At 48.6% G+C, this 26,797-nt stretch overlaps 1 protein-coding gene across 1 annotated transcript in view; it reads left to right on the top strand.

Annotated features, from left to right (window-relative positions):
- The window catches only part of TEP1 (telomerase associated protein 1), a gene marked incomplete at both ends in the record, with an annotated part of 35,192 nt that extends 8,395 nt beyond the window's left edge, over positions 1 to 26,797 (top strand). Inside the window, 46 exon segments of the mRNA XM_084240211.1 lie at positions 841 to 950; positions 1,497 to 1,587; positions 1,843 to 1,996; positions 4,405 to 4,573; positions 5,056 to 5,214; positions 5,396 to 5,473; positions 6,234 to 6,358; positions 6,668 to 6,727; positions 7,615 to 7,773; positions 8,406 to 8,582; positions 8,802 to 8,922; positions 9,517 to 9,641; positions 10,180 to 10,293; positions 10,391 to 10,508; positions 10,662 to 10,856; positions 10,986 to 11,161; positions 11,248 to 11,404; positions 11,511 to 11,690; positions 12,089 to 12,181; positions 12,414 to 12,546; positions 12,705 to 12,855; positions 13,063 to 13,196; positions 13,392 to 13,480; positions 13,761 to 13,875; positions 14,324 to 14,564; positions 14,746 to 14,869; positions 15,757 to 15,881; positions 16,017 to 16,116; positions 16,349 to 16,504; positions 16,646 to 16,858; positions 17,096 to 17,249; positions 17,352 to 17,564; positions 18,163 to 18,323; positions 18,583 to 18,696; positions 20,371 to 20,478; positions 21,096 to 21,228; positions 21,312 to 21,388; positions 21,492 to 21,624; positions 21,747 to 21,883; positions 22,042 to 22,166; positions 23,783 to 23,926; positions 24,075 to 24,174; positions 25,816 to 25,918; positions 26,024 to 26,217; positions 26,336 to 26,440; positions 26,675 to 26,797. Of these exon segments, the coding sequence (XP_084096337.1) occupies positions 841 to 950; positions 1,497 to 1,587; positions 1,843 to 1,996; positions 4,405 to 4,573; positions 5,056 to 5,214; positions 5,396 to 5,473; positions 6,234 to 6,358; positions 6,668 to 6,727; positions 7,615 to 7,773; positions 8,406 to 8,582; positions 8,802 to 8,922; positions 9,517 to 9,641; positions 10,180 to 10,293; positions 10,391 to 10,508; positions 10,662 to 10,856; positions 10,986 to 11,161; positions 11,248 to 11,404; positions 11,511 to 11,690; positions 12,089 to 12,181; positions 12,414 to 12,546; positions 12,705 to 12,855; positions 13,063 to 13,196; positions 13,392 to 13,480; positions 13,761 to 13,875; positions 14,324 to 14,564; positions 14,746 to 14,869; positions 15,757 to 15,881; positions 16,017 to 16,116; positions 16,349 to 16,504; positions 16,646 to 16,858; positions 17,096 to 17,249; positions 17,352 to 17,564; positions 18,163 to 18,323; positions 18,583 to 18,696; positions 20,371 to 20,478; positions 21,096 to 21,228; positions 21,312 to 21,388; positions 21,492 to 21,624; positions 21,747 to 21,883; positions 22,042 to 22,166; positions 23,783 to 23,926; positions 24,075 to 24,174; positions 25,816 to 25,918; positions 26,024 to 26,217; positions 26,336 to 26,440; positions 26,675 to 26,797 (6,266 nt within the window).

Genomic DNA, 26,797 nt, shown 5'->3' with positions numbered 1-26,797 from the left:
ATTTAAATATTTCACTATTTAATCATATTTTAGAAGAATTTGGCCAGAATTTAAACAGCCTCCAGAAATATTTGAAACGTGGGTTTACACTCATTGCTAATGGTGACCCTTCCCTTAAGTGCATATTCTGCTTTGAAATAGTAACTAACTAGGGCCTCCCCGGTAGCTCAGCGATTGAACGCTGGGTTGCAAAGCTGCCTGCAGCCTCTGTAGCACCGGTTCGATCCCCGGTCGTTGGGCGAGGGTCCCACATGACACGTAGATCTCTCCTGCCTCCTGCTGCACCCCTCAGCAGTGTATCGTCAGTCTTCCTGTACTGTTTCCTGCTCTGGTGAATTCTCTCGCCCTCCTGCGCTTCTGACTGTACCCAGTGCTTGTATAAATAAATAAATAAATCTTTAAAAAAAATAGTAACTAACTAGTGCTTATACTACATGTATGTAACTTATGACTGAACAAATAAACTTACACTGGGAAACTTCTCTTTCAGCCATTTAGAAAGCTTGGAAATCATTGTAGATTACAGAATCTATTTTGCCAGATGAGGCCAGTCTCAAAGCTTGGAGGTAGTAGACAAAGTGATAATCAGAGTTGTTTATTGAAACAGCTGCCCCATACACAGTGTTGTATAAATTTTGCTCGAAACTTCAAACCAACAATTTGTATCTTTCCAGATGTTTTGAGTATGATAGACCATATGTTCTGAGTATGACAGACCATATGTTATTCTCTCACTCCCTCCTTGAATTTTCTACACAGCCTCAGAATTTCTTGCTCTGGTCTCTGACCTCTCTTATTCATCCTTATTTGCTCTTCTGACCCATGCCTCACCTTCTGCAGACAATGGGAAGCTTCCCTTTATGGCCATGCTTCGAAATCTGAACAATCTGCTGCGGACTGGAATCAGCGCCCACCACCACAAGCTTGTTCTCCAGAGACTCCAGCAGGTGGTATGTGAGGGGGGCACGCAGCTGGTGGTCCAGGAAGCAGAGGAAAGTATGGGGACATGGCTACAGCCTTGGAAGCCAGGCTTTTTCTAGTGGCTGGGGCAGGTGATGTCCACCAAATTATTTCCGTGTGTGCTATAAGCAAGTGCGGGAACCAGATGGGTTTGGAGAGACAGGTTTGGGGGTCCATCAACTCTTTGAGAGATTAGATATAAGAACTTTTGCTTTTATTTTCTGAGATCAGTGACTTACCTGGAAGAGACACTTCTGAAGGCTGTTAAACCACTTCAGAGGAAGTCTGATATAATAGAAACAGGCCTCTTCTGTTCCTTCCCTCCTATCTCCCTTACCTCTTGTCACATTCTCACATGATGACTTTCTTCTTCTTTAATCTTCTCTTCCATTTTCTGTATCTCTCCGAATATCCATTTTGTTGTTCCCCACCTTCCCACAAATCTAATGGAGTGTTTTTCTCATCTCCCTGATCCTTGAGGCCCCTGATGCTCCTCATAACCTCTGGTCCTCTGCTCATGACCCCTCTTTTTTCAGAAAACAGTGATTCATAGTCGACAGTTTCCATTCAGATTCCTTAATGCCCATGATTCCATCAATAACCTTGAGGCTCAACTCAAAAATACAGGTATTATCTCTTTCCTTCCAACTCAAAAATATAGGTATTATCTTTTTTCTTCCAACCCATTTGTCTCTCATGTCTGAGAATGGCTGAGAAGCAGCACTGGTATTTTTCAGCTTTTTTCCTCCCTTTTTTCCTCAGGGGATAGTGTGGGCAGACACTTGACCTCTTTAAGGGTGGTACTTAGGACAGGTCTTGACTGGGAGACAAGATGAGGGAATAGAAGCTGCTTGACTCAGATCCTTACCTGTTGCCACACAGAACTGCCATTTCCTTCTAACACAACACTGATGAGGCAGATAACTAAACATCCAAAATATCAGTTCCAACGGCGTAAAGAACTTCGGACAGCAATGAAGGTGCCTGTGTTGTTTGAGAAGCTTAAGCGAAAGAAGTTGGAAATACAGAAGGCCAGGTGTGTGTGTGTGTGTGTGTGTGTGTGTGTGTGTGTGTGTACTATCTGGGAGCAAAGGGTGGGCAACAAGAAGCACCTTGAGAAGGCTTGGGAGTCATTTGGAAACCCCAACTTTTCTTCTCTAAAGATATGCTTATTAGCCATCCCAATGGCCCAGACTTGCCTGGTTCTAATCACATAGCAAACATACTTCTGTGGAGACATCCCATTTACCTGTGATTGTTTTATTGGTTTCCATGGAATCTGTGGGTCTGTGTAGCCCACCTCTCATCCATGACTTTCTCTTAGTGCATGCTAGTGTCCTTTCTGCTTCTGCTCTGGTTCATTGCTTGCTTTCCTTTTCTTCTCTGTTTGTTTTTGTTTTTCCCTATATATACTTTTTTTCTGACCCATTCGCTGATTTTTTTGATACATATAAAGATAGCTAACATCAAGACAGAGACAAAATCTGTTCTATAAACTTGATGAAGTCCGAGTACTCTGTTATAGATGCTTTGTAAGTATTTTTGTAGATACAGCCAAGGCTTGGCAGAATAACTCTCTACTGGCAAACCTTCCCATCAAGTACAACTGAAAAAGAGCAACAGTTATCACATGTAACCTCACCAGCTCATTGTCAGTGTTGCCAGCTTGACCTATGCATCTTTCTCTCTGACAATATGCTTTCAATAAAATTATGTCTCACTTAAAGAAAAGTATCTTCATTCATTTTCATTTAGGACAAACATGGGGCTCACATAACCTTCTAGTAGGAATTAGTAGCCAGGAATCTCTAAATCAGTCCAGAGGCTGGACACAGACCTATTTAAGAATCAAGCCTAGGGGATAATCTGAACAGTATGCCTTTGCTGGCTGCCATGACAACCACTAGCCACATGTGGCTACAAAACACTTGAAGTGTGGCTAGTCAGAACTGAAATCTGCTGTATTTGAAACAGTATGAGAAAGAATGCAAAGTATTTCGTTCAGAATTTTTATATTAACTGATGTGAAATAAAAATAGCTTTTAAATGTTAGCTAATAGGGAAATTAGCTAACAAAGAATTAGCTAATAGGGAAATTAAATAATTTTTTAAGTGTGACTTTTAGAAAATTTTAAATTACATTTGTAATTTAAATTTAATCTTATTATCTGTAATTTAATTCTGTTGGATAATACTAGTAGAAACTACTGCGTTCTCTAGATTTAAAAAAATTATGAAAAATTTTAAACATCCACGTAATGAGGCTAGTATAATGAACTCTCATAAAAGTATTAGCTATATTCAGCGATTATCTAGATTTTTCACATTTCCTTTCCTGGTCCATTTTTTTCCTTTACCCACATAGGATGTGGTAAGCTGTTTTTGTTTGTTTACTTTTTTAAGAAGTTGATGTTTTATTTAAATTAACATTGTATATAGTATCACATAGGTGCAGGAGATGAGAGGATTTACTAGAGAAAGAGTGGGGAGAAGAACAGGCAGATTACCGAAATACACTGCTGAGGGGAGCAGCGGGCGAGACAGGAGAGGTCTGCTGCACCATGTGGGTCAGCTCCCAGGCCAGGGATTGAAATCGGGCCACAGTGGCTGGCAATATCTTGATAGTGCTGACTTTAACCCCTGTGCCACCAGGGAGGCCCGAAAGATGTTTTTAAAAGCAAATGCTAAATAACATGATATATTTTATTTCACCTCTCCATAGTTCCCATGTGTCTCTTAAAGTGGTCATTTTCTTACATAATCAGAATGTTCATTAATATGCCTAACAAAATTAAAATAATTCCTTGGTTTTATTTGTTATCTAGGGCATATTCAAATTTCCCAGTTGTCTCAAAAGCATCTTTTCACAGTTTTATTCAGATCAGGGTCTACATAAGGCATACACATGCATTTGGTTGCTAGGTCTCTTAAATCTCTTTGTTAATTTATTTTTGTTTTAATTTGGGGTTACATTTTTGCTCTTCCAAATGTACACATGTTCCACTTGCCCTTCACCTAACTACCCATGCCTATACCCCATCTGCCTTCCTCCCCCAACCCTTCTGCCTCCCCGCTGTTCCCTCTGGTAATCATTAAATTCTTTCACTAAGTTCAAGATTTAAATCTCTTTTAATCTTTTAATTGTTTTCATGCCATTGATTTGCTGTGGACCAGGTTCAGGGGCATCACCAATTGCCCCACATTCTAGATTTGTCTATGTTCTCATGGTACTATCCATTCTTTGCTGAATGAGAATGGACTTGAAGAGTCCTGTAGGAGGGGGCAAAGGGAAACTGTGTGCATACTTCTTTGCTGGCAGAGGAGGTGGGCGGTGGAAGGGGGTGGACACTGAATAGGTAAGTGGCAAATTTTCAACTTTCCTTTTGCCACAAAGTAGCAAACAGATAGGCCCTGAGCTCCTTTGTGTGTCTTTCCTGCCTGCAGGCAGTGGACCTATGACCCGGAGATGCTGGCTCAGTACCGACAGGCCCTGGAGACAGCGGTGAACATCTCCGTGAAGCACAACCTACCCCCGCTGCCTGGCCGCACCATTTTAGTGTATTTGGCAGATGCTGAAGCAGACAAGCTCTGCCCCAAGAGCAACCCACAAGGGGTAAAAAAGATAAAAAGGTGGCAGAGGGGTTGTAGGGTGCTGGGATCCTGAGAAAGCTCCTGTTCCCTGACCTGGTTCCCCCCCAAAGAGCACTTAGCGCTAAAACCAATGACATGTATTTGCTTCCCACATGGCTCCCAGGGACGATTCCTAGAATGTGGTTTCAACCTATTTGTAGAATGTGATATCAGCATTTCACATTTGGCTGGTATTTTATCCTCTCTAAATTTCTGTCACCAAAATATGTCTCACTTGCCCCCCTTTATATCCCAGTGTTGAATTTGGGCAGGGATCCTGCCTCACCCCTCCTTCCTCTCCAGTAAGCTCTTCCTGAGAACCGCTGAGAGTGTCCCCTCCTTACTGGGGATTTTTTTCCCCCTTTCCCTCCAACCAGTGAGGGTGTTTGGCCTCTGGGGCTGGACAGGTCAGAGTAGACTCCAAAATAAGGGAGCCTTGCTTCACCCTGATGCCTGTCCACTCAGCCACCGCTTAACTATGTGCTGCTGTTGATTGGAATGATGATGGCGCGGGCGGAGCATGCAGATCTCCTGCTTTGTGGAAATGGCACAGTGAAGACCGCCGTGCTGAAGGCAGGAGATGGTATCCTGAAAATGGCCACCGAACTCCAGACTCAAGTCCAGGTCAGACACCCAGCCCCGCCGGGCTCACATATGTATGAATGGACATGGGCCCAGGAATAGTCTGAATAGTCAGAAAGACTTGGATGTAAAAGTGCTGAAGATTTCCCAAGCAGCCTGTGGAGTTTGTGGCTTACTCATCATCTCCCATGCAACCACCCAGTTGTGACCCTCTTTCCTTCAGGAGCTTGAGAGTGAGGATCAGTGGTCCCTTTCTGCTTTGGGGAAGCACCTGCTGTCTCTGGCATCTCAAAGAGTCTCTGTGAGTACTGCCCAGCCCCTTAGAAACTCTCCCCTCCCTCACATTTTCCTCTATAACCGGTGCATCTCATTTTCAAAGTTAATCTTCGAAGTTATGAACAATACCCAGATCAGCTCCTTGCTGGATTGAAGGCCCCAGTCCAGTGGGGAACTGGTAAATGTTGAAAACTAGCTCTCTGGAAAAATAAATATTGGTCAATAGCATTTGCGAGTTTCCATGGTGTAAGTTCTACCATGACTGATTTCAAGCTACCAGAATGATGTCGGGAAGCAGAGTTAGGAAGACACTCTCAGGAGCATGACATTATGTAGTATTTCCACAATGCAGATAAAGTAGATGCAAATATGATCACAAGTGGATAATGGCAAAAGGTAGTAACATAATTAGAAAATGGTGAGTTTCATGTATTTTTTACCTTTATCTTTCATATAACTTGTTTCATTGTAAATTTATACAATTTGCTGTTTAATAGTGCTTATGATTAACAACTGGCTCACCAGATTCCTACAGATTTAACAGCCAGCTTTTAGGAGCTGGTATGAGCCAGATACAGCAAGCCCCTGCTCTGCCCGTTTTCTGTCTTGATGCCCCTCTAGGTCAGGGTGTGGTGGCAACTAAATCCCAAGTGCTTTCCAAAGAAGTAGTTTCCATCCTCCTTGAAATTCTCCTAATTCCGTATCTTGAGAGATCTCCTCTCTTAGCATCCTGAGTTCTTTAGCATTTCTTTTGTCCCCCTGTGTCCTCCCCTTTCATTTTACAGGTGGACAGAGTCATCCTCTTTGGCGAATATATGTTTGAGGACCTGATAAATCTGGCCAAAGACCTTTTCTGGAAGAATGTGAATTCCAAGTGCCTCTTTGTTAGTGTTCTCAGTTCACGATACTCGTAAGGATTTTTACGCTCCTTGTCAGTGCCAAAAGACAGCGCTCCTTATCTCCTCTCTGCCTTACCTGAGCTTGGGACATTCCCACTCACTGGATCTCTCCCCATCTCTGCCTCTTACTTCTATTGCATTTTTCAAGGGCTAGAATCTTCTAGCTCTCTAACCCAGTATAAGAACTCATTTACCCTCAGCTCGGCAATAACCCTATTAAACGTGTACAGGTTGGGTGTCCATCCTAGGGTGGTAGGGGGCAGTGACCTTGTGTTGCTGGCATTGTTTCTAATGTTTTGTGATGCTGCTTCCTTTGCCAGTTCAACTACTTATAATCCTAACGATGTGATACTCACAGGCTGCTCAGATGGGATACTGAAGTGAGTACACAATGGACTCTGAAAGGGTTGGAGGCTTTGTTTAGAATATCTTTCAGAGATTATCTGTGCCCTCTACTCCATTTACATTCTTTTTAAAGCAAGGAAGAAGTTTATTCCTCTTTAACAGCTATCTAGGCCTAGCGGCAACACAGTGTTACAAGAATTCAGGCACCTTTTTTATTGCTCTACTATTTGAGGATGCTCTGCTTCTACCTCATAGTTTAAAGTAGCTGCTCCAGCTCCAGCCATCATTCTTGTGTTACATCTAGTAGGGGAAATGAGAAAAGAGGACATGGGAGATTGCACTGTTTGCTTTTAAGTGAACAATTCAGTAGTTGTCACATCACTTCTATTCATTGTCTGGGGCCTCTGTTTCATTTTTGAGCCAGAAGAAATCCCATGCTAAATATACTTATCTATGGCAAATTTACAGAAATCTTTTTACATCTTTACCTTTAGCCTTCTGTTTTCTCCCCCTGCCTCTTCCTTTGTACATCACCCATTGCCCCAACTCCTAACTAGGAGGTTTCACGTACATTCCTCCTCAAGGGAGCTTTCATAGCTGGTGCAGAGCTGATCAAGTCCAGACAGGGATGGCCTTAACCTTTACCACTTTGCCCAGCCCACTGGCGTCTATCTCAACAAAAAACCTATGATAATTGCAAAACTGGAGGGGCTGGAGCTGGGTTCCTCTTTTTCCTTCAAATGAGGATCTGCAGCTTCATTTATTTTAAGTTTACCATCAGTGTTTATGACCATCTTCTAAACAAGCGCCAGCTAGCTTCATGATCTAGCCTAATCGTTTCCTTGTCCCCCTGCTCCCTTCAAACACTTTCCTGATGTGACTAGTATTCTGCTCTTGCTTATTTTGTCACTGTTTACACCAGGTTCATTGCAGAGCGTGGGGCCTCCCGTCTTCTAGAACATGTGGGCCAAATGGACAAAATATTTAAGATTCCACCACCCCCGGGAAAGACAGAGGTCCAGTCTCTCCGGCCACTGGAAGAGAATACGCAAAGTCCCTTGGCTCCTGTTTCTCAACCGGGGTCAGTCTATGTCTGTGCCTTTGTGAATTGGAAGGGTCTGCCATCAAAACCTGGAGACTGAACTTCTGCCTGTTGAGCTGCTGCTTGTTTATTCACTGAGCTATAATTCCTCTTTCCCAGGCAGAGGTTTTTATAGCACAGGAAACTGTCAGATTGTGAACATGCCCCTTTCTGGCCTGCAGAACGTGAGGAGGGCAGCAGGCAGCATGGTCCAGGCAGGGGGCTTAGGAATACAGGCTCCAGCTTCCTCATTCCCCCTGAGAGGATGGCTCTGCCACATAGTAACTTGACCCTTGACTAGCTGCTTCATTCTTACAACTGTAGTTTCTTGATCAGCAAAATGGAGATAATGGTTGTATTTACCTCACAATGTTGTCGTGAAAAACCCTTGGGCAGATAGTAAAAGCCTGATGTTATCCTATGAAAAGGGAGGGGTGCACGAGAAATGGCAGGTGTGGCTTAATTTGCAGGGTTCTGCAGCTGAGGCTATGAACAGGGTATTCTCTGGGGGCCTGCTGGACACCCCCTGCCTCCTGTCGTCTCTGACTCATGCTCAGCACTGAAGGGTATGCAGCGCCCGAGGAATGTGTTGTGGGCCCCTGCACCAAGCCCAGCCCTTTGCCTCCCCACAGCTTGCTCAGCATCCGGATTTTCATTTCTTCCACTTTCCGGGACATGCATGGAGAGCGGGACCTGATTCTGAGGTCTGTCCTGCCAGCATTGCAGGCCCGTGCGGCCCCTCACCGCATCCGCCTTCACATCATCGACCTGCGCTGGGGTGTCACTGAGGAAGAAACCCGAAGGAACAGGTGCAAGGGGCCATAGGGAAGAGGGGCTGGCTCAGAGAAGGGGACTTAATGGGGGAGCAGAGGTGGGCTGGGCTGGAACCATGGGAGGGCAGAAGTCCCAGGGCAGGGAGTTCTCCTTGGGTGCAGGTGAGCAGCTCGCATTCACCGCTCAGTGTCAGCTGTGACCCAGCTCCTGTTTGTGCCTGTGTGCCTGACTCCATTCCCTCACCATGCCTGCAGACAACTGGAAGTGTGCCTCCGGGAGGTGGAGGACTCGCAGCTGTTTCTGGGGATACTGGGCTCCCGCTATGGCTACGTGCCCCCCAGCTACAATCTCCCTGACCATCCTCACTTCCGCTGGGTAAGGCAGACGAGGTTGGAGCAGGGTCTGGAGAGCAAACAAAGGTGGGGGCAGGGGTGGGGGGAGAAGTCAGGGCCTGTCAGGAACCCTGGGACAGTGAGATGTGAAGGGAAACACAGGTAGAAGTTTCTGTGAGTGGACAAGTGAGGACGTTCCTTTGAGAAATACGTTCCTAGGTGAGGACGTTCCTTTGAGAAATACCTCCAGGTTGACCGAAGGTATATGAGAGGTCAGAGGGGAGGTCTGTTTAGTTTTTGCCATCAGTCAAATCTGGGTTCTGATGTTCCTTTTGTCAGTGTGCGGCTTTGTGGGGAACAGCAAAGTTGTTCTTCTCCTAGCCTGTTTCCCCGTATGTTAAAGAGAAACAGTGATGTCTACATTGCAGAGCTGTTATAGAATTAGAATTTATTTTTAAAAATGTTCAATGTATGACAGGCATTAAGTAGACATTAGCTCTTGGCTATAATTTATTGGGTTGTATCTGGAGGGAGAGAGGAACATTACTGAAGTGGAGTCCTGGGGTCCGGGCAGATCTCCGAGAAGGGCTATTATAACCTAGGACTGAACAACCTGTCCTGTGCCCGCTCCTTGCAGGCCCAGCAGTACCCTCCAGGTCGCTCTGTGACAGAGATGGAGGTGATGCAGTTCTTGAATCGGGGCCTCCGCCTGCAACCCTCTGCCCAAGCCCTCATCTACTTCCGGGATTCCAGCTTCCTTAGGTACCTCGGGACCTCAGTCTTCATAGAAGGCCAGACAGGCAAAGTTGCTATGTCTTTTTTTTTTTTATTTTAAAGATTTATTTATGTATTTACACAAGCACTGGGTACAGTCAGAAGTGTGGGAGGGTGAGAGAATTCACCAAAGCCAGAGAGGGGAACAGAACAGGCAGAACGATGAAATACACTGCTGAGGGGAGCAGCGGGCGCGGCAGGAGAGGTCTGTGTGCCATGTGGGACCCTTGCCCACCGGGGATCTGGTGCTATAGAGGCTGCGGGCAGCTTCGCAGCCCAGTGCTCAACCACTGCGCCACCAGTGTCTTCTTGCCCCAACATTCAGAGAATAGGAGGAGGGAGCTAGAAGAGAGAAACGGGTCAGAGAGTGTGCTTTGAGGCACTAGGTCACACTTGCAATTAATGACAGGAGATGCCAATTGAGGAGTCAGGGAATCACAGCCAGGTTTGATAGTGGGGGTAGGATGGCGATGGTAAGAGGCTGGGGTCTGAGTCTACCCCCACTTGGGGTATCTTTGGTGGTCAGCTCTGTGCCAGATGCCTGGAAACCTGACTTTACTTCTGAGTCTGAAGAGGCTGCACGTAAGATCTCAGAACTGAAGAGCTACCTGAGCGGACAGAAAGGGGTCACCTGCCGCAGGTGAGGGATGTGTACGTTTCTGTTAGAGAGTACCTGCATGGAGATGTGGGGGGAGTCAGGCCTATCCTGACTCTGCTTGTGCTCATTTTGCCCACAGATACTCCTGTGAATGGGAAGGTGTGGCAGTCGGCCGGCCCTATGTTGGGGGGCTGGAGGCATTTGGGCAGTTGATTTTGCAGGATGTGTGGAATCTGATTCAGAAGCTTTACCTACAGGTCAGTAGGAGTGTTGGTGGCTAGGGGCATGGAGAGTGTGTAGGGTAGTCTGGGTAGTCCTGGCTGGAAAGTAATTTGATGGGGGCTCTGTGAGTTTTAGATCTGGGGTCCCTGAGAGCATGGAAACATAGTCATTGTTCCCTGTGCGCTTAGCCCAGGGCCCAGCAGGAGCAGCCAGTGTCCGTCCCAGATGACGACTTGGTCCAGGCCACCTTTTGGCAACTGCAGAACCCACCAAGTCCTGCCCGGCCGCGCCTTCTTCACGACACAGTGCAGCAGCTGAAGCAGCACCAGGGCAGGCTAAGTCTGGTGACCGGGCAGTCAGGACAGGGCAAGACAGCCTTCTTGGTATGGAGTGTCAGAGGCCTGGGCAGGAGGGAGGAAGGCTTTTGTTGGCTCAGGAGGGCCCAGGAGGTGGGAGCAGGGAGTTTGTGCCTGTGCAATGTGACTATATTTTTCTGTTCCTTTTGCATGCAGGCATCCCTAGTGTCAGCCCTTCAGGCTCCTGAGGAGACCAAGGTGGCCCCCTTAGTTTTCTTCCACTTTGCAAGGGCCCGCCCTGACCAGGGTCTTGCCCTCACCCTGCTCAGACGCCTCTGTGCCTATTTGCACAGCCATCTGCAAGAGCCCAGCGCTCTCCCCAACACCTACCGGTGTGTATCCCCCATTAGCCTAGACTGGTTGATGCCACCCTGCATCTCCCTCTCCTGCTGACCCTGGTCCTTCCTGGAACACACAGGGTCCTGGTGTGGGAACTGCAGCAGAGGCTTCTACCCAGGTTTGCTCAGTCCCTAAAAACTGGGCAGACGCTGGTGTTGATCGTTGATGGGGCTGACAAATTGGTGGACCAGCATGGGCACCTGATCTCAGACTGGATCCCAAAGACTTTTCCCCGGGTGAGTGTGAGGAGAAGGTGGAGTGGGATGCAGTAGGGAGGAAAGGGCCTCTTCAACATGGTTCTCCTCCTTTTCCTTTTACCTCCTTTTTGTCCAAATATCCTAGGGGGTGCACCTGGTGCTGAGTGTGTCTAGTGAAACAAGCCTGAAGGAGACCCTTGAGCGGAGCCAAGGTGCCCGTGCAGTGGCCCTGGGGCCCTTGGAGCCATCTGCCAGGGTCCAGTTGGTGAGACAGGAGCTGGCTCTGTATGGGAAGAGGCTGGAGGAATCACCTTTTAACAACCAGGTAGGATTTAGGTGTGGCCTGCTGGGTAAATGGGATGAATCTGGGAGCTGTTGAGCACCCAGGGAGCTGAGGCTACCAGCTGCCCCACACAGACCTACTCCTTCCTTTTCTCAGGAACTCTGTGCTGGGAAAGTTAATAAGATTGCTTTAATTTGTATACTGTCAGCCCACCTTCCCCTGCTAGTCTCTCTAGGGCCTGTCCCGGGGAGGTGAGGGGTGAAGATGTGGTAACTGGATGTGTAGGCCGAACCATGGAGTGGAGGGGAGGGGCTGTGGTTGGAAGTGATCTGTTCCTTGCTGGGGACTCTCCAAGGAGGAGCTGCCTTGCTTTGTGGAGGCCTGAGGACAGCCTGTGGGTTGACTGTGGTTCCCACACTGAGTCCTCTGAGTGTCACCAGATGCAGCTGCTGCTGGTGAAGCGGGGCTCGGCCCTGCCCCTCTACCTGCGCTTGGTCACCGACCACCTGAGGCTCTTCACACTCTATGAGCAGGTTGGTGACACCTTGTGTTTTAAGTTCTAGTCCCATTTCCATGGGTCCATTCTGCTTCCTTCATCCCCATTCCTCAGCCTTTGCCATCCTATGAGCACTCATTTCCTTCTCCCCTCACCCCACTCGTTTTCCTCCTACCTGTTTTTATTTCCTTTTTATCCCATCCCCTGGTTTCTCTTGCTTCGCTCTCCCCACAACTGAAGCCATCCCTCTCTCCCTGCCCCTTGCCCAGGTATCTGAGAGACTCCGGAGCCTGCCTGCCACTGTCCCCCTGCTGCTGCAGCACATCCTGGGCACCCTGGAGCAGGAGCATGGCCCCGATTTCCTTTCCCGAGCCTTAGTCACCCTGGGGGTCACACGGAATGGTCAGTGCTGGGGGATGGCGGCTCAGAGGCGAGGTTCAGGGCTTGGATGACCTTGGTTTAGTTGGAGTCTCAGTGAGCAGTGCAAGGAAGGACTGAGTGTCACCGGGGTGAGGGCACTGTGTGGTTTGGTGAGGGCCTCAGAGAGCTTGGGTTTGCAGGTCTGACTGTGGATCAGCTACATGGAGTGCTGAGTGCATGGTGGATATTTCCCTGGGGGACCAAGAGCTGGGAAGACGCAGTGGCTGCCGTTAACAGAGCAAGCCCCTACCCCATGGGCCTGTTTGCCTACCTTGTTCAGAATCTGCGCAGGTACAGGTGTCCCAGCTAAGCTCCCACTTACCTCACTCTGTCTTTGTGTTTTTGAGCCCTACCCTTCCTTCAGTGTAGCCCCGCCACCTACCTACCAGACCCTGAGAGGCTGCCCCTGACTATTTGAGGTGGGAATGGGAACCCACAGCTATGCCAGGGTGCTCTCTGATAGGCCTCCTTCCACTCCACTCCCTCACATGGGGACAGTTTGCTAGGGGAAGGCCCTCTGGAGCGCCCTGGTGCCCGACTCTGCCTGCCTGATGGACCCCTGAGAGCAGCAGCTAAATGTCGCTATGGGAAGAGGCCAGGACTGGAGAACATGGCTCACATCCTCCTCGCAGGTGATTGCAGCCCACAGCTGCCCAGGGCACTGAGTGTGCGGCCTGGGACTAGAGACCTGCCCCCCTATTGACTGGCCCCTTACCTGCCACCCCAAGGGGTGGATAACTCCTGTGGGAGCCTGAGGAGTATGATGTTCAGAGATGCATCTGGGCTGAGCTGGTCTCAATGTTTGTTCTCATGGTCCACACCTGCAGCTCAGCTCTGGAAGACATGCGACCCTGACGAGTCAAATACCTTCCAAAGTTGCACTCCAGAGGCTCTGGCAGACATACCCTACCATCTGGTTAGTACCACAGGTGCCACAGGGACCTCCTCCCAAGCATCTGCTTTGTCTACTCTGAGACCCGTCTCCCCCTTGACTGCCACCACCATCACTTCTGCCCTCACCTGTCCCAAACCCCCTCTACTTTTCTCCTTTCAGTTTTCTTGCCCTCTTCCTTCAGGCCTTTGTCCCAGCTCCCAGGTCAAGGTCCTGGTTGCACAGGAAGGGTCTACTACTGCTAGACTGACCGTCCCTCACCAGCCTCCTCACATTCCTGACAAATCCCATCTGTACTTCCCAGCTCCAGAGTGGGAACCGTCGCCCTCTGGCAGAGTTCCTCACCAATCTCCATGTGGTGTCTGCACACCTGGAACTGGGCCTGCTCTCTAGGCTTCTGGAAGCCCATGCTCTCTATGGTGAGATAAGTCACTGAGCGGTCCCTTCTCTGAGATATGGGGCTCCTCGGTGTGTTCTGGAAAGGGCCCATTTGGAGGAAGTATAATGGAAAGAACAGTCACTGAATTTCCATTCCAAGTCAAAAATGTCAAGAGAAGGAAATGATTCCAAAAGCACCTTTTGCCTATATCTCTTATACTGGTGGTTCACAAACTTTATTTAGTGGGCATAAAATTACCTGGGAAACTTCTTCAAATTGTAAATCTGCAGGTCCCTAGATTCTGGTTCCCTTGGATCTGGAGTGGCACCAAAACTTTGCACTTTTAACAGGTGTTCCTGACATGGGGTCAGAGGGTCACACTTTGAGCTTTACCATTTGAGGCACACCACAAGATGGTGTTTGGTGGTGGGGTCAGTGGGAGACTAGGCTGTTTGGCTCCTCCGTGACACTCTGTACCTCATCTGTAGCTTCCGCAGTCCCTGACGAGGAAGAAAAGCTTCCAGAAGCTGACATTGCAGCATTCCACACCTTCCTGAAGCAGCAGGCTCCAATCCTCAGCCGGTACCCCCTACTTCTGCTCCAGCAGGCGGCCAACCAGCCTCTGGACTCACCTCTTTGCCGCCAGGCCCCAAAGCTCTCCAAGCGATGGCAGCTCCAGGGCATGCTACGGTGGCTTAATAAACCCCAGACGATGGCGGGCCAACAAAGGTCAGACCCTTGACCCCACACCCTGGTCAGTTTACCAGAGACCAAACTGCAGCCCTTGCTGAAATTAGACCAGAATCTCCAAGTTGAGGGGGATTGAGGCACAGAAATGAAGAAACGGATTCCTGTTGGCTTCCTTTTCCTCCTTTCTCACTTTCTCCCTTTCTTTCTACTCTTTCCCTAGCTCCAACTTGTCTCTGGCAGTTTCCTCCTGCCCCACAGCGGTGGCCTTGTCCCCCAATGGGCAAAGAGCAGCTGTGGGCACTGCCAATGGGACGGTTTACCTGTTGGACCTGAGAACCTGGCAGGTAGGATGTTAAGGGGGGGGGGTCAGTGTTTACCTTGGGAAAAGCCTCACCTCTGCCTGAGGCTCTAAGCAAGCCAAACCCGCCAGTAATCACTCTATCTATTTCAGCAACTTTAATTCCCTCAGGAGAGCAAAAGAGCTTGGTCATAAAGTCAATCACACAGCAAATATTTGCTGCACACTTTCATTTGAGGCACTGTTCTAAACATTGCAAAGAACAGGGGGCTTTGGGCATTGTATTTGAGCACCATATGGTCAATTTTGTTGAAAGATAAGACACGCAAGGTAAAAAAGGAAGCAAAACATAGCCATGTGACATAGATGAGAGCTGGGTTGTTCAGTTATTGGAACATGTAAGAAGAAGAAGGGCAGGCATTCTAGGGTAGGTGACGACCTGAGAGAAGACATAGGGCGGTGCGTTACCTGGAAATCACCACAACACTTGCAACAGAAAGTGCTTTAGGGCGGTAATAGATTGGGATGGAGAGGTAGGTCCCAGAGCCATAACCTTGCTCTGTCCTCTTCAGCCCCCTCCCCCGCTCATAACACATGCCTGCCCCATCATGCTCTTCTCAGACCCGTAGACACCTTCTGTGTCTTGGGGACCTGTTTGGGGTTTGGAGTGGAGGAGATGTGGTCCCTTTGGCATCATGAAGCCCCACTTGAACCTGAGCATGGCCTATCCCTGGAGTGGGACCCGAGTTTTGCATTTTAAGCAGGTGTTCCTGATCTGGGACCAGGGGCCACATCTGAGACTGGTGTAGACTGCATGGAGCCCAGGATTGAATCCTCTTGCCTTGGCCTTCTTTTTGGTTGGGACTTGGAGAGTCTGGACCTGGGGGGTCAAGGGAGTGTGTTCTGAACCATGCTTCCCTCTGGCTGTCACAGGAGGAGAAGTCTGTGGTGAGTGGCTGTGATGGGGTCTCCTCTTGCACGTTCCTCTCGGACAGTGCCCTCTTTCTTACTTCCTTTGATGGTCTCTTGGAGCTCTGGGACCTGCGGCATGTTAGTCGGTAAGGAGTCCTTCCCCCAGGTCTTGGAGTGAGGATCTTCCTATTTGACAGAAGCCCAGAGTGGAGGGGTGGGGAGCGAGGACAGAGCCTATGGCAAGGGAGCCCCAGGGATCTGACTTTGTTTGCCTGGGCTAGCGTGCTGCAGATCCAGGCGCACCAGAACCAAGTCACCGCCTGCTGCATGAGCCCTGACCACAAGCTGCTGGCCACTGTGTGCCTGGGAGGATGCCTAAAGGTAATGACTCGGGAGGGTGTGGGAGTTAAAGTGGCCCTCAACTCCTGAGTCGAGTGGCCCTCAACAACCAGCTTGGTGAGGTGATTCTTTGAGCATGGCAGATTGCTGACTGCTTCACCTGGAGTGGCCTTCCCTACTGAGGGCAGGGGACTGGGTGGGCCCTGAAGCTCTAGGTCTGAGAAGCTCAGACACCTGTATTTAACGCCCTGATTCTCCTCCTTCCCTCTTCCAGCTGTGGGACACTGTCCACGGACAGCTGGCTTTCCAGTACACCTGCCCGCAGCCCCTGAACTGTGTTGCCTTCCACCCTGAGGGGCAGGTGATAGCCACAGGCAGCTGGGCTGGCAGCTTCAGCTTTTTCCAGGTGGATGGGCTGAATCTCACCAAGGTGAGATGGTCCCGTGTAGTCCCTGGGAGGAAGCAGTGGGCGCTGGGAGTGGAGGTGTGGACTGGCGGACAGCTGCATCTGTGGGTTTAGGTTTGTGTTGAGGGTAGACACTGACATTTCAATTTCTACCTCCCTGTGTAGGAACTGGGGGCCCCAGGAGTCTCTGTCCGAACCTTGGCTTTCAATGTGCCTGGGCGGGTTGTGGCTGTGGGCCGGCTGGACAGAATGGTGGAGCTGTGGGCCTGGCAAGAGGGGGCGCGGCTGGCATCCTTCCCTGCCCACCAGGGCTTTGTTGCTGCTGCCCTTTTCCTGCGAGCTGGGTGCCAGTTAGTGACGGCTGGAGAGGATGGCAAGGTCAGGTTTGAGCCTGGGCTTGGGTCAGCAGGAGAGGGTAGCAAAGGCTGGGGATATTTGGCTAATGGTGGGACTTTTGTCAAGAAGACTGAGGAGGAGCTTGGTTGGTGTGAGCTACAGGGAGAGGGGTGCGGTGTGTGCAGGGGCAGCTCACAGAAGAGCCTCTGGAAGCCAGTGGGGGTGACTGTAACTCCTGGTGGAAGTGGGGTGTGTATAAGCTCTTTTCTTGGCCCTCAGGTTCAGGTGTGGTCCGGGTCTCTCGGTCAGCCCCGCGGGTGCCTGGGTTCCTTCCCCCTCTCTCCTGCCCTCTCCGTGGCGCTCAGCCCACATGGTGATCAGGTGGCTGTCGGCTACAGAGCAGATGGCATTAGGATCTACAGAATCTCTTCAGGTACCTAAGAGAGAATGATGAGGTAGTTGAGCCTTTGGAAAGTGGGGCTCCCCTACCCTGATCCCTTTTCCAAGTGTCTTTCTTTCTTTTCTCGTTTTCTAGATTCCCAGGGGGTTCAGTGCCAAGCATTGGATCTGGCTGTGTATGCACTGGCCTGGCTGAGCCATACGGTGTTGGTGAGCGGTGCAGAAGATGGGTCCCTGCAGGGCTGGACTCTCAAGGAACTCTCTCTACAGTCCCTTTGGCTCTTGTCCACACACCAGAAGCCAGTGCTGGGACTGGCCACCTCGCAGGAACTCTTGGCTTCTGCCTCAGGTACTGCTGGGCAGTGGGCAGGGTTGTGAATCATTGTTCTCTTCAAATACGCCTTCCTTCAGTTTCTATATATATGTATGCATGAAAACATAGTATTTTTACAACTTTCAGCATAACTTTAAATGCATTTCTCTTGTACTTAAAATCAGAGCTCGGTCTAGGCTCTGTTTCTTCTTGTTTTCCTGATTGGGGGACCTCTTTGCACTCCCTGTAATCAAACTTTCACTTTCTGGGAGACTTGGCTGTGAAAGGAGAAGAGTTTCCTTGGAAGGGGAAAGACATGTTGAGGTGAAAATGCTGAATGGCCTCAGTGCTCTCCAGGTATACTTGGCTGAACTGACACTGGGCACTGGAGGAGGGTATGGAGGGGCAGTAAGGAGTTAGCAAATGAAATGATCTGGGCGCCTGGCAATCCTGTCCTGTGTGCTCACATGATGGCTGACCCTTGCCCAGGGCCTGTGACTCACTGTTTCCCTCCCTTGGAGCTGTGCCCTCAGATATCACCCTCAGCCCTCATGACTGTCTTTGTCTTTGGCCTCCCAGGCCTGCCTCTATTCCTCTTTCAGGGAATTTTCCCCTCTCCCTATTTCCAATGCAGAAGATTTCACAGTATGGCTGTGGCCAAAGCAGTTGCTGACACTGCCACAGAAGACAAAAGACTTTGCCTGTGGTACGGAACTCCGGGGACACGAAGGACCTGTGAACTGCTGTAGCTTTAGCATGGACGGAGGCAGCCTGGCCACTGGGGGCAGGGATCGGGTGAGACACAGAAGGATGCAGCCCCTGGGCCCTCTCCCCCTAGGGGGCCTCCCAACCCCCCTAGGGAAGCCCCTAGACCCCACAGTCCCTGTGTACACCAGATTCTGAACAGTCCATTTTCCATCATTTACTTTGGCTTTTTACTTTGTCAAACCTCCTGCACCAGATCTGCTCACCTCCCTTCCTCCTTCCTGGTGGCCCTGGTGCTCCCTCTTACCTCTGGTGGTGCCAACTGTTCCCTCTCTTGTGACCGACCCAGAATCTCCTCTGCTGGGACGTGAGGACACCCAAAGCCCCTGTTCTGTTTTGCTCCTTCTCTGCTTGTCACCGTGACTGGGTCACTGGCTGTGCCTGGACAAAAGACAACCTACTGGTAAGTGGAGGGGTGCGGGTGAGCAGAGTTCAGCAGGGCTTCTAGGGGAGGACAACTCCCCATCTTGTTCTTTTTTCATACCCATTTATAATAGTAACAGCCAATGTTTATTGAGCACTTAGCATGTACCAGGCATTGCACTCTTTTCAAATATTGCCTTATTTAATCTTTATTATAACTGTTTCAAAAACAAGGATAGTGAGCTCAGATAGATTATATAACATTTCCAAGGTCATGTAAGTGATGAAGCTGAGCCAGTAAAGCTTCTGATAAGAAAGCCCATCCTCTTAACAAGAACACAAAACTGTCACCTCAAGGGCTTTGGATGCTGGGTCCCTGCAGGTAAAGAGTGCTGCTGTCATTCTTTGGTCCAAAGATAAAAATGAGTCTCAGATTATGTATCCAGGATTGGTGAAGCCTAGTTTTCCAATGCAAAGACCCCACATTATTCCAAAAAAGAAATGAGAAAGTGCCAAAGACAGCCAGACAGCCAATGAAGTTCTCAGCTATTAACAAAGACTCAGACTTGGAGTCTAAATGAATTTGCAGCAGGGGGAAGCTGGGGAGAGTGCCATCGAGAGCAGCTCTGCCTCTCACTCTCCCAGCCCAAGCTTTTATTAAAGATACGGACAACAACAAGATATGAACAAAGGAACAAGAAAATAGCACACAATTGTTTTTATGCTTATATAGATTAATAAGTTACTGCTGAAACAAGTTTTTCTTTTTTTTTTCCAAATACATTAGTTGTAATCAGTTCTTTAGTTTTTTTTTTTTAAAGATTTATTTATTTATATAAGCACTGGGTACAGTCAGAAGCGCAGGAGGGTGAGAGAATTCACCAGAGGCAGTGCAGGGAGCAGAACAGGCAGACTGACAAAGTACACTACTGAGAGGAGCAGCGGGCGGCAGGAGAGGTCTGCGCGCCATGTGGGACCCTCGCCCGGTGCCCGGGGATCGGGGCCAGGGATCACTGCCGGGGATCGAACCGGCGCTGCAGAGGCTGCGGGCAACTTTGCAACCCAGTGCTCAACAGCTGCGCCACTGGGGAGGGCCTGAAACAAGTTTTTCTAGTTAACAGGGAATATGTGCACAAGCCAGTACATCCTCAGAGAACAGGAGTCAATTCTGAGAAGTTCTGTTTGCAGAACTTCTAACCTCTTGGAATTCCGTATGCAGAATAAATAGGGACTCTCAGAGAACTCCAGCTCCATTTAGGGCAGCAGGCTGCCAACAAGAAAGGCGTGTCGGTTAAATAGATTTGTCATAGTCTGTCCTACCCTTGCCTTCTAGGCAGCTAGCTCTTTCCTTGGTATTGCAGACTTTTTACTTTTGACTGGGTTTGTTGACTGGCATCATGTTAATAACAAAAACTGTAGCTGCAATTGATTCCATGCTCACTATCCTCCAGGCAGCAGGCTAAGTCTTATGGTAGAGACATCAGCCCCACAACAACCTTATCAGATATGTATTCTGTCATTATCTTTCTTAAATCTGTGGAGCTCAGAGATATGAACATGCCCTGGAACACAAGATAATGAGTAATAGAGCTGGGATTTGAAACCAGGACAGTCCATACTCTAACTCACAAGGTTCTGCTCTCTACCCACATTATAAATGTACACAAATGCAGAGGGATATTGATAATCCCCCCCTCCATCCTCTGCTCCACAGGTCTCCTGCTCCGCTGATGGCTCTGTGGGGCTGTGGAGCCCAGCATCCGGACAGCAGCTCGGCCAGTTCCTGGGCCATCAGAGTGCTGTGAGCGCCGTGGTGGCCATGGTGAGAAGGCAATGGAGAGCTCATTGGGGGAGGCCGAGGGACGCCAGAAGCATTGGGCATCTCATCCCGAAGGCAATGATATATAAAGGTGTTTGGGGCTAGATTAGAGTAAGGTTAAGGTATTGAGGCTGAGGTGCTGTGAGTACAGGGAGAACATGAACACACAGCTTCTTAGTATCATTAGCCCCCCTTGCCTCACTGTCCGGAGTTCCCTCCTCACACTTCGATGTCTTCTATTTTTGTTGTGTTTTTTTTTTTTTTAAAGATTTATTTATTTATTTATACAAGCACTGGGTACAGTCAGAAGCGCAGGAGGGTGAGAGAATTCACCAGAGCCAGAGCTGAGAACAGAACAGGCAGAGTGATGAAGTACACTGCCGAGAGAACAGCGGGCGGCAGGAGAGGTCTGTGCGCCATGTGGGACCCTCGCCCAGTGGCCGGGGATTGAACTGGCGCTGCAGAGGCTGCAGGCAGATTTGCAACCCAGCACTTAACTGCTGCGCCACCAGGGAGGCCCTTCGATGTCTTCTAAAGCCCTGCTACTCCACTCACATGTCTGTGGTGGGTGTTATAACCCACTCTGTGTTACTTTGCCCTGGTCCTGTGCTCTGGGACAGGAGGAGCATGTGGTGTCCGTGGGTCGGGACGGGACCTTGAAAGTGTGGGACCATCAGGGTGTGGAGCTGACCAGCATCCCTGCTCATGAAGGACCCATCAGCCACTGTGCAGCTGCCCTGGAGCCCCGTGCAGGTAATGCAATGTCAGCTGCCTACCTTGCCCCACTGCCTCTTCTCTGCTTCTCCTTCTTCTGACTTAGTCTCATATTTTACCAGCTGGCCAGCCTGGGGCAGAGCTTTTGGTGGTGACTGTTGGACTGGATGGGGCCACACGGCTGTGGCATCCACTCTTGGTGAGTTTCCTGAAGAACTGAGGTGGACTGGGGGAGAGAGTACATGGGACAACCTTCTGTTGTGTCAGCCCTCCACTGTTCCATCTCCATCTTTTCCTTATAGGTGTTTCAAACACATACCTTCCTGGGACATAGTGGCCCAGTGAGTGCAGCTGCTGTTTCGGAGACCTCAGGTCTCCTGCTGACCACCTCAGAGGATGGTTCTGTCCAGCTCTGTCAGGTACCTAAGGAAATAGGTGAGTGAGGCAAGGTATGAAAGGGGGTATGTTACCAGGCCCAAGAGGGCCAAGTGCAGCCTGCTCTCCTCCTGTATCCCGGCAGTGGTCCAGCTCCTAATGAGCCACTTCCTTTTCTCCAGATGGCACTTACAAGCTCAGAAACCCTGCAGCCATCACTGCTGTGGCCTGGGTCCCCAGTGGTTCTTTGGCAGTGTCTGGGAATCAAACTGGGGAGCTCACCTTGTGGCAGAATGCTAAGGCTGTGGCCACAGCACAGGTGAGCTGGGGCAATGTCAGTTTTCTATCTACGTGTATTCTGCCTGGCTACCTACTTAATGTTGTGTGCCTGGTTAGAGGTTGTGTGGATGCCTCGGAGGGGAAAGTGGATTAATCTTGGCTCCTCACAAGTACTGAATGAACTTACTGTATATCCAGGCTCCGGGCTGCATCAATGCTGTGATTTGGTATTTGGACCACCTCTTGATTGTTCTCAGTGATAATGAAAAAGTCAGTACATGGATAGTGTCACGGCAGAAGAAATCTACATCCAGAAATACCAGGTAAACAAAGCAGCTAGGTTATATGATATGAACGGTAGTCTCCTTATACCCGTGTCTTTACTCAAATCACTTGAAACAGAAAGAAGTCTCTGGGAAATTGTTTTTGGCTCCTTGTCATGTCAATTTAAGTAATAGTCATCGAGGGCCTGCTTTATGTTAAGCTGCGGGCCAGTGTGAACCAGATTGAATTTTGTTTTTTAATTAAGGAAGCTCACAGTAGAGGAGTGTGCATACATGTAAACCACCACCAACATTCAGAATGATGAGTATAAAATAAAATATATATGAATATATATATAAATAGATATAATCCTGCTCATTATTATAATTTTTTTTAATTTCTAGGGCTGCAGAATTTGAAGATTTATAGTTTATAAAGTAGTTGCTATTTGAAATTGGGTTTAATGGATGAGTAGTTTAATGGATCAGTAGGGCAGGGGATGGTGTGTGAGGAGGAGGAAGTACCATTAACCAAAGGCATGCAAGCATGAGAGCACATGGTATGTTTTGGGCATAGCCAAGTCCTGGGAGTTCTTGGTGGGGGATGAGGGAGTGGAAGTTGGATTGACTGAGGCCAGGCTGTAGAGGACATAGTGCTAAGAATTTTGAGCACAATAATGATGTGAATTTGAAAAGTCAAACTGTGGTGGTAGTATGGAAGATGAAAAGTAGAGACACTCAAGGTAGGAGACCACACTTACAGCTATCCTATACCCAAGGGGGGTGTAGATAGTGGGTCTGACCCAGGCATTCGGGGTATAGATTTTGGCTTGTGTTGAGAGTAGAAGCCAGAGTACTCATTGATTGGTTGATGAGCTGAGAGGAAGGCAAAGACAAGAATGTCAGAGATTCCTAGCTGAACAATTAAGGGGATGGTGATGATAAACACTAATCTAAGAAAAACAGAAAAGAAGAACAGGATTTATAGAAAAGCTAATACATTTTGTTTTCCATTTCACTGCTGAGGAACTGAGAAACCTGAGAGAGATGGACTAAAGTGGGGTTTTTTTCTTTATTTTTAAAAATTTTTTTTTTATTTTTTTATTTTATTTTTTTTTTATAGAGGCATGTTTTATTTATTTGTTTGTTTGTTTGTTTGTTTGTTTATACATGCACTGGGTACAGTCAGAAGCGCGGGAGGGTGAGAGAATTCACCAGAGCCAGAGCGGGGAGCAGAGCAGGCAGAAGGACCGAAGTACACTGCTGAGGGGAGCAGCCGGGGATCGAACCGGCAACGCAGAGGCCACGGGCAGCTTCGCAACCCAGCGCTCAACCGCTGCGCCACCGGGGAGGCCCTAAAAATTTTTTTAAAGATTTATTTATTTATGCATATGCATGCAAGAACTGGGGTACAGACCAGAGGTGCGGGAGGTGAGAGGATTCACCAGAGACAGAGCGGGGAGCAGAACAGGCAGACTGACCAAAGCACACTGCTGAGGGGAGCAGCAGGGCGAGTCAGGGGAGGTCTACTGCACCATGTGGGTTGCTCCCTGGCTGGGAATCTAGCTTCTGCGGTAGTGGTTACAGATAGCTTCATAGGTTGCTTCTTTACTCTTGCACCACCAGGTAGGCCCTGGGTTTTTCTCTTTACATGTACTTTTCTTTTAAAGCTACAGTCTTCAACTGAAACAAATTCTGCAGGATAACTTAGGCTTCCTGACGCACATGACCCTGGCCCCTGACGGTCAGTCCCTCATTTTGGTCACAGCTAATTTTCAAGTTCTGCGCATGAATCTAAAAGACACTCCCTCTGAAATCTGGTAAGATTCAAAATGCTGTTTCCTCCTAGTCTGGAGAAAGAAGAAAAGTAGATTCATGGTTACCCTAAGGTTGGGTCTGACTCAAAACCAATACTGGCGTCTTATAGAGGCTTCCCTGGGCTTGGCCTCTTTCTTTCTTGTGAACCAGGGCGAGCTGCTACAGTCTACCTGTGACATTGTCCACCCACAAGGACTATGGTATATTTTTCCTGCAGTCATCTAACCCTGAATATAAACTTCATTTCTTGGTAAGTTCTGTTTGGGTGTGAGTTCAGTAAACATTCTCTCACCCTCCTGTGCCTCTGACTGTACCCAGTGTTTGTATAAATGACTAAATAAATCTTAAAAAAAAAAATTTATCTAGGATGAACAGCTTAAAACCGTGGAGCCATCATGGAGAAGAAAGAGGAAGGAAAAGACAATTGATTCCAAATCCCCTTTTCTTCCTTCAACCGGAACCATTTTACATACAAATATCATATATTGGGTTTCCCTTAGGATTTAATTGATACAAGAAAATGATTCTAGCATTTAAAAAACATGGGAAATGACAAACCTAAGAACTTTTTTTTTAAATTTGTTTGTTTATGCATACAAGAGCTGGGGTACAGGCCAGAGATGCGGGGGCGGGGTGGCAGGGTGAAATGATTCACCAGAGACAGAGTGGGGAACAGAATAGGCAGACTAACTGAGATACACTGCTGAGGGAACAGCGGGCCAGACAGGAGAGGTCTGCTGCACCATGTGGGTTGCTCTCTGGCCGGTCGGGGATCGAACTCATGCTGCAGAGACTGCAGATTGCTTCATAGTGCAGTGCTTAATCCCTTGCGCTACCAGGAAGGCTCCTAAGAACTTTCTTAAGTACATTTCCTTTCATGTCTCTTGTCTTGCCACTGTGGGTCATCAGCAGTGTCTGGCACAATACAGACATACCTCATAGACAACCTGTTGGGTGAAAGAAACCAGACACTATAGGACACACACTACTGATTTCACTTACATGAAGTTCAAGAACAAGCACAACTAGTCTGTGTAACAGGAGTCAGAACACTTAGCTCTGGGGCAGTCCTACTCTGGTATTGACTGGGAAGGGGTGCGAGGGAAATTTTCTGAGGTGATGGAAAAGATCTACGTATTTATCTAGACAGTGATTGCACAGGTACATACAAGTGTGAAAATTCATTTAGATCTACATTTCAAATTTACACACTTTACTGTCTTTAAGTTATAGTTAAGGGCCTCCCTGATGGCTTAAGGGGTTAAGGCACAGCACTATGAAGCTATCCACAGCCACTGCAGCACAAGCTCGATCCCTGGCCAGGGAGATACCCACATGGTAAAGCAGACCTCTCCTGTCTCGCCCGCTGCTCCCCTCAGCAGTATATTTCAGTCCGTCTGCCTGTTCTTTTTTTTTTTTTTAAAGATTGATTTATTTATACAAGAACCAGGGTATAGGCCAGATGCGTGGGAGGATGAGAGGATTCACCAGAGACAGAGCAGGGAACAGGCAGACTGACGAAATACACTGCTGAGGGGAGGAGCAGGTGAGACAGGAGAGGTCTGCTGCACCATGTTGGACCCTGGCCGGCCGGCTGGGATCAAACTGGCACTGCAGAGGCTGCGGACAGCTTCACAGTGCTGCACTCAACCACCTGCGCACCAGGGGAGGCCCCAGTCTGCCCGTTCTGCTCCCCACTCTGTCTCTGGTGAATCCTCTCATCCCCCGCACCTCTGACCTGTACCCCAGTTCTTGTGTGCATAAATAAATAAATCTTAAAGAAAAAATAAGTTATAGTTAAAAAAAACTCCTGACCAGGCCAGAGCTGAAGGTGGCTGCTTTGTCTGGCCAGGGTTGTGATATGACGAAATGATCTCTCTTTTCACATAAGGAAAAGAAATCGGAAGAGTATCAATACAATCAGGTATTTATTCTGAACTTCGAGAATCCAAGAGGGACCTTCATATCAATAACTCAGGCCAAACCTGAATCTGGTGAGTGTTGATTGGAGGACTTGAGAAGTCTGGAGATGGCTATGGGGAGGATAGTGAATTCTTTAAGCCTGAGACCTGGCTGTAACTGTGCCCTTGAATTGGCAGAGTCCTCATTTTTATGTGCCAGCTCTGATGGGCGGTTGTGGAGCTTAGCCAAACGCACTCCTGAGGGAGAATGGACCACAGGTAACATCTGGCAGGAAGGCGTAAACATACCTGAAACCCAGAGTACAGAGACAGATACGTCTGTATGCAGCTGGCCAACAAACCTAGATCTAGAGACGCGACAGCACAGAAAGGTGAGTTTGAAAGAAGGGTCACAAATAAAGAGGAGGCTGTACGTCTGACCCTGCAGTCTTTGATGCTTCCTTGAGAAGGTCTTTTGAGAACTCACTCTACTGCCTCCTTCTCTCTGAGATTCACTCGGGCTCCGTCACAGCCCTCCATGTGTTGCCTGAGTTGCTGGTGACAGCTTCAAAGGACAGAGATGTTAAACTGTGGGAACGCTCTACTATGCAGCTGGTAAGTGTGCGTGTGTGGACATGTGTGTGCAAGGAGGGCTAGGAGGATGTCACAGTGAAGCCAGCTTGGAGTCAGAAGGCTCAGAAGATCAAAATTCTGTTTTCTTCTATCTTTCTTGCAATAATGTGCCATGAACCTATTCTAAATAAAGGGAATTAATGTAGGGAAAACTAGGCTAGTGAGGAGGCCCTCGGCTTGCAGCCCTCATCTCCCCCAATATTGTTCCCTTTGCAGCGGGGCCTGTTCCGATGTGAAGGGGCCGTGAGCTGCCTAGAACCTCGACTGTGTCCAGACTCTTCTCTGCAGCTCGTCGTGGGAGACACTCAGGGCAACGTATACTTTCTGTCCTGGAAATGA

Source organism: Talpa europaea, assembly GCF_964194135.1.
Source record: "Talpa europaea genome assembly, chromosome: 8".
Taxonomy (NCBI): Eukaryota; Metazoa; Chordata; class Mammalia; order Eulipotyphla; family Talpidae; genus Talpa; species Talpa europaea.
Note: the sequence above shows the minus strand (reverse complement) of the source record. Positions and strands in the feature narration are given on the sequence as shown.